Source organism: Octopus bimaculoides, chromosome 5, assembly GCF_001194135.2.
Source record: "Octopus bimaculoides isolate UCB-OBI-ISO-001 chromosome 5, ASM119413v2, whole genome shotgun sequence".
Taxonomy (NCBI): Eukaryota; Metazoa; Mollusca; class Cephalopoda; order Octopoda; family Octopodidae; genus Octopus; species Octopus bimaculoides.
In genome coordinates, this window is record NC_068985.1 from 22711654 (window position 1) to 22718404 (window position 6751).

The window sequence follows — 6751 nt, forward strand, 5'->3', positions numbered from 1 at the left end:
CCATGCTGGCATGGATTGGTCAGTTGGAGAGGAGCTGGTAAACCAGAGAACTGCACAAGGTTCCATTGTCTGCTTTGGCATTGTTTTTGTGGCTGGATGCCCTCCCTGACGCCAACCACTTTACAAAGTAAGTGCATTGGGTACTTTTTATGTGGCACCAGCCCAGGTGCTTTTTACATGGCACCAGTGCCAGCAGGGTCAGCAAATAGGTCATCAAGTATGAAATTTGTAGTAAGGTATAGAGTGAACTTTGGCAGCTGCTCATTTTGTGCCATTATTATATTTTGACAATCTTTATTTTTTGTCAGAAAGCCGACACATATATTTCTTTATTCTAACTCATTTTGCACTTTATAAAGTATTTATAAATCATTTTTTGCTATTTTTATTTAGTAATGGATAAGTCAGAAATTCATACAGTTTTAAAATATGAGTTCTTTCTTGAAAATACAGCTTCACAGACAGCTCAGAATATTAATGGAGTATTTCATTCCAATGTTATTACACAGCAGGCAGTATCAAATTGATTTGAAAAATTTCATTCTGGTAACTTTGACCTCACAAATGAGCAACGTGGTCGACCAGAAACAAAGGCAGATAATGACGTACTGAAAGCCACCATCGAGTCAGATCCATCTCAAAGTGCCTGTGAATTATTATTGTTGTTTGGTGTTAGCAAGCAAACAATATTGACTCACCTAGTTCAAATCGGTAAAGTGAAAAAGTTGGATAAGTGGGTTCCACATGAACTCAATGAAAATCAGAAACAGCAACGTTTGGAAGCCTGCATTATGCTACTTTCTTGTCACAAAAATGAATCATTTTTTAATCGAATTGTAATGTGATGAGAAATGGATCCAATACAACAACCGTAAACGTTCAGCACAATGGTTGGACAAAGACGAGCCACTAAAACAGTCCAAAAAGCAAAATTCATCAAAAGAAGCTGATGGTGTGTGTTTGGTGGTCTGGTGCAGGTGTGATCCATTATGATTTCATTAAACCTGGCTCATCAATCACGGCTGAAGTATACTGCAACCAACTGGACCAAATGATGATGAAAAAGAGCCTAGATTAGTCAACAGACTCCTATTTTATTGCAAGACAACACCAGACCAAACATTGCAAAAATGACATTAGCGAAACTACAAGAGTTGGAGTTGGAAGCTCTCCATCATCCACCATACTCACCTGATCTTGCCCCCACTGACTACCACTTCTTCCAGAATTTGGATAACTTTTTGATAAGAAAGAAATTTAATTCTGATGATGTTGTAAAACAGGCCTTCCAAGATTTTATTGACTCTAGATTGCCAGGCTTTTACAGTTCCGAGCTGTATGGGTGCATACTTTGATAAATAGAACTATTCCTTGTATTTATAAAGCATTAGCAAACTTTTTTTCTTTACAAATTTCTTACTTGACGACCTAATCCCTTGGCTGGGAGGGGGAGTGGTACTGTGGGAGGTGATCTTGTGCTAGTTGAGAGGTTAAAGTATAACAGAGGGATAGAGATATGGAGGAGATACTTGGCTACCCCAGTAAGAAAAGAAAGGAGAGGAAGGAGAGTTAGAAAGATAAACAGAGAGAGAGAGAAATAGATGGTGTTTGAGATGCTTTGAGATAACTCACTAATGTGTGTGTGTTTGTGTGTATTTACCTGCCTGTGTGGTTTAGATAGTTTTTCTACTTCTTGCATAAACTATTTATGTAATTATTTTAAAGCTATACCCTTGCGTCAACCATTTATTAACAGAAAGGCTATCTTGCTGGTTTTCCATCTGGGTGACTATAAATAAGGTACCTTTTCTTAAATACTTTTCAACCATGGATGAGTGCAATGTTTGAAAATAATCTCCTTTCTACATTAGTATAAGTCCACAGTGCCTTGCTTTAATGACACTTTTAACTCTTTGAAACAGTAAGAAATAAAGATATACAAACAGTTGTTTGAAAGCATCAGTTTTATTGTGGGTGTTTTTGTGTTTTATTATTACAATCATAGTTGAAGGTGGCGACCAAGCAGAATCATTAGCACACTAGACGAAATGCTTAGGGGCATTTCTTCTGAGTTCAGATATCACTGAGGTTGACTTTACTTTTCATCCTCTTGGGGTTGATAACACAAGTACCAGTTAAGCACTGGGATCGATGTAATCAACTTCTCTCTCCTCAAATTGCTGGCATTGTGCAAAAATTCGGAAAAATTATCAGTCATAATTTGTTATATTTCCTGTTTTTAGGTCCACATTAGCTCATGTTGTCTCATCTCATTTATAACATATATACAAAGATTCATGGAAGAAATGTAAACCAAAAAAAACAAAAAACAAAAACAAAAAACCGGCTCTTTTAACCCTTTAGCATTCAGATTTCTTTGTCAAATGTATTGCTTATTTATTCACATTGTTTTGAACTAAACAGACATTATTTTCTAGCTTCAAGATTTCAATATGTGAATATATATTTTTAGAATGACATTGTAGGGTAGGTATGAGAAGGCAGATCTGGTCACTTTGAACATAAAACAGGTAGAACAGTTAGCCTGGACATGGTCCATTTAAATGCTAAAGGGTTAACTCAATAATGTCTTTCACTTGAATTAACTATAAAGTGATCACCTTTTTGTTTTATACATATATGGTTATGTGAATTACATAATTGTCTAAAGCTGCTAATCTTGACATGAAATAGAATGATAAAGCAAGCTGCTCAAATTTAGTGTCAGTGCATTGCAAAATTCATCAAAAATAAAGTGTGTTAATGTATGTATATTTCTATGATTACAGACAATTTTATGGTATAAAGATTGAAATGCAATCTGTTTTTCTTATTTTAGGCCTACTGTGGATTTCATGACCACTTACAGCAAGATGCTGGTTATCTTCCAGCAGTATGCTCTGGGAATTGGGGCTGTGGTGCATTCGGAGGAGATCATCAACTAAAAGGTATTCAGATCATTAGTTCTTTTAGTTGTGTCTTAATTACACTCTTTTAGCTGGGTTTTATTTTGATATATATTTTTATGCTGTCATGATTAATCTACCGGTTAATAATACCAGCAAGAAAACGGCCCTCTGGGCGGTTTACGCATATTGATATTATGTATACATGTAGATATGATATATAAATTATAGAGTAAATTGACAATATGCTCATGAATTGAACAAAAACCATGTTATAGTTTATTCTATAATCAGTAAAATAATCCATGATACATTTAAAAAAGATGATAATCATCATCATCATCATCATCATCGTCGTTTAACGTCCGCTTTCCATGCTAGCATGGGTTGGACGATTTGACTGAGGACTGGTGAAACCAGATGGCTACACCAGGCTCCAATCTGATTTGGCAGAGTTTCTACAGCTGGATGCCCTTCCTAATGCCAACCACTCCAAGAGTGTAGTGGGTGCTTTTTGGAAAAGCGATGTGACTGTCAAGGGAAAATGTTCATGAATCTTTGCTTGAGTGAATTTGAAAACAGATGTGCTGGTGGGAATTAATGAATTACATTTACCAATATGAAGAATTGAGTTTTGCTATATTGTTGTTTCATTATATTCACGTATAAATGTCTTAACTGTTTCTAGTGTCCCTTTCTTAGCAATTAAAAAGAAACTTAAATACATTTCAATTAAAAGAGAGTAATGAATGTCTCACCACTGTAGAATTTTTTTTGCAGGCACGAGTCAGCAAATGGACCCTTTTCATTTATCTTGGTTAATATTTTTATATTTTGTTTTCTTGATGTTCTTGATAATGCAACATACATCTGACTATGTGCAAAGGATTGTTTTTGGGATATTATTGACTAAATAATTTCAAGGTGGTACCCCAGCATGACCACAGTCTAACACAATTTGAAAACTTAATTCTATTAGATAGGGATTATTGTTTTTGCACTACGTAATACTTTCAAAAATAATTTACTCACTTGTTTTGTTGCTTTGTTTTTTTTTGCTTTATTACTATTTATTTACATATGGAATTCAAATGGAAGTTGATGTTTAAAACAGAAGCGAATCTTGTAATATTAAGCATTATAATTTATGTTTAATATACAAATAAACTTTATAGTTTAAAAACTTTTTAATATTCATTGATAATTTCTTCAAAGTAATATGACCTTTTTTACCAGCAGAGGTAAGAGCTCTCTGAACTTTGCCCAGGCTATTCTTATTCTAGCAGCTACACTTTCAGCGCACCCTCCCCCGATACGGAAGCTATCAACTACTTCTAGTTTTTCTCCCTGGAATGTGGCAGAAGTTGTTCTCGGCACATTTTCAGTGTTTATTGCTCCTGAGCCTCTGCCACATACAAAAACTATCTTCCTAGTTAGCCTTCCTTCGATACTGCTGCACCTCTTATGTGTCCATAGCTTGCACTGGGTGCATCTTATAGAGTTACTACCCACTCCTTTTCTACAGATCGAGCAGGACCATCTACCTGAAGGGGTTTGTGTTTTGTCTGCCTTCCTACTTATTAGGACTTTGGTTTTAGCTAGGTTGACTCTAAGGCCCTTCGATTCTAGTCCCTGCTTCCACACCTGAAACTTCTCCTCTAGTTCTGATAGTGACTCAGCAATTAGTGCAAGGTCATCAGCATAGAGGAGCTCCCAGGAGCATCATGTCTTGTATTCCTCTGTTATTGCCTGGAGGACTATGATGAATAAGAGGGGCTGAGGACTGAACCTTGGTGGACCCCTACCTTTACCCGGAATTCTTCACTGTACTCGTTGCCTACCCTCACCTTACTGACAGCATCCCTGTACATGGCTTATACAGCTCTCACTAACCACTCATCTATCCCTAGTTTCCTCATTGACCACCAGAGAAGGGATTGGGGTCCCTGTCAAAGGCTTTCTCCATGTCAACGAAAGCCATATACAGAGGTTTATCCTTGGCTAGGTATTTCTCCTGCAGCTGTCTTACCAGAAATATAGCATCAGTGGTGCTTTTCCCTGGCATGAACGCAACCTGCATCTCATCTAAACTGACTTTCTCCCTAATTAGTTGGGCTATGACCCTCTCCGTGACTTTCATTACATGATCTAAAAGCTTGATACCTCTGTAATTGTTTGTGTCTAAAGTGTCACCTTTACCTTTGTAGCAGTTGACTATGGTGCTGCAACAATGTGGTTTCAGGTTCAGTCCCACTGTGGTGCACCTTGGGCAAGTGGCTTCTACTATAGCTCCAGTTCAAAATCCAACCAAAACTTTTGGAGTGGATTTGGTAGATTGAAACTGAAAGAAACTCGTCATAATGTGTATGTATGTGTGTGTGTGTGTGTGTGTGTGTGTGTTACCATTGCTTTGCTTTGACATCGCTTGGAAGTTGTAAGCAAGTGTCATTATCATGCCAGCAGTGTCCTTCATTTCCAATCTTCCATAAAAACATGTCTGGTCATGGGGAAATATTAACTTACTTGGAAACAGGTGAGGGTTGGTGAGAGGAAGGTCCTCCAGCATTAGAAAATCTGCTTCAACAAATTCCATCCAACCCATGCAAATATGGAAGAATAGATGATAAAATAACTGAAGAATATTTCATGTTCAAAACATCCTAAGAGATTTGTTGAAAACTTTGCTTTAACATTAATGTTCTTATCTCTAATTCTATTTCAGCATTAATACAAATGATGGCATGTGCCGAAGCACACCGGGATCTTTGCTATTTCACATTTAATGACAAGCGTTTGGCAAAAGAATTGTGTGAGATGCATAGGTTTTTAACTTCTCATTTCATCATTACTTGTAAGTATTCAAAGTGTTATTCTTAATATCTTACAACTCCCTAACATTTTTGTGAATTTATCTATTGAGTTACTATTTTGTTTTGAATCACATACTTATTCTTTATTATTTGTGGTCTTGTTCCTCTTGACTATATATTATTATTATCATTATTATCATCATTATTATCATTATTATTTGTGATGATGATGAGCTGGTAGAATTGTTAGCATGCCAGGCGAAATGCCTAGCGGCATTTCATCTGCCTTTGTGTTCTGAGTTCACCTTCCATTGAGGTTGACTTTAGCTTTCATCCTTTTGGAGTTGATAAAATAAGTACCAATTGAGCACTGGCGTTGATGAAATTGACTCACCCTCTCCTCCACACTTGCTGGTCTTGTGCCAAAATTTGAAACCATTATTATTATTATTATTATTATTATTATTGTTGTTGTCCTACTGGGGTAGCTAAGTATCTTCCCTGATGACCCCACAGGTGCTGGCATTATGTAAAAAGCATCTGTGCTGGTGCCATGCAAAAAAACACCCATGTTGGTGCCACTTAAAAAAGCACCCTTGCTGGTACCTTGTGAAAAGCACCCTTGCTGGCATCACATCAGAAAGCACCTGTGCTGGTGTCGTGTGAAAGAGCACTCATGCTGGTGCCATGTACAAAGTACCTGTGTCAGCACCACATAAAAAAGCATGTGTGCCGGCACCACAATTAGAAAGCTCCTGTGCAGTGCCACATAACAAAGCAGCCGTGCCACTACCACTTGAGAGGGTGCCCATTCTGGTGCCACATGTTAAAGTAGCCGTGCTGGCACCATGTAACAGCACCCAGTACACTCTATAAAGTGGTTTGACATTAGGAAGAGCATCCAGTTTTGCCAAATCAGATGACTGGTGTATGGTGCATACTTTTTTTTTACTTTAAAAATCAGCATGAACTTTCCGGACAACCCAATATATATATATGTGCTGTGCGTGAGAAGACCCGGCAAGCCAAGTGAGA

At 37.3% G+C, this 6751-nt stretch overlaps 1 protein-coding gene across 1 annotated transcript in view; it reads left to right on the forward strand.

Moving 5' to 3' along the window:
* LOC106882902 (poly(ADP-ribose) glycohydrolase) overlaps positions 1–6751 on the forward strand; it is a 46959-nt gene that overhangs the window by 37201 nt on the left and 3007 nt on the right. Inside the window, exons 17-19 of the mRNA XM_052968022.1 lie at positions 2244–2259; positions 2840–2948; positions 5629–5757. Coding sequence (XP_052823982.1) covers positions 2244–2259; positions 2840–2948; positions 5629–5757 — 254 coding nt within the window. The remainder of the gene's footprint in view (positions 1–2243; positions 2260–2839; positions 2949–5628; positions 5758–6751) is intronic.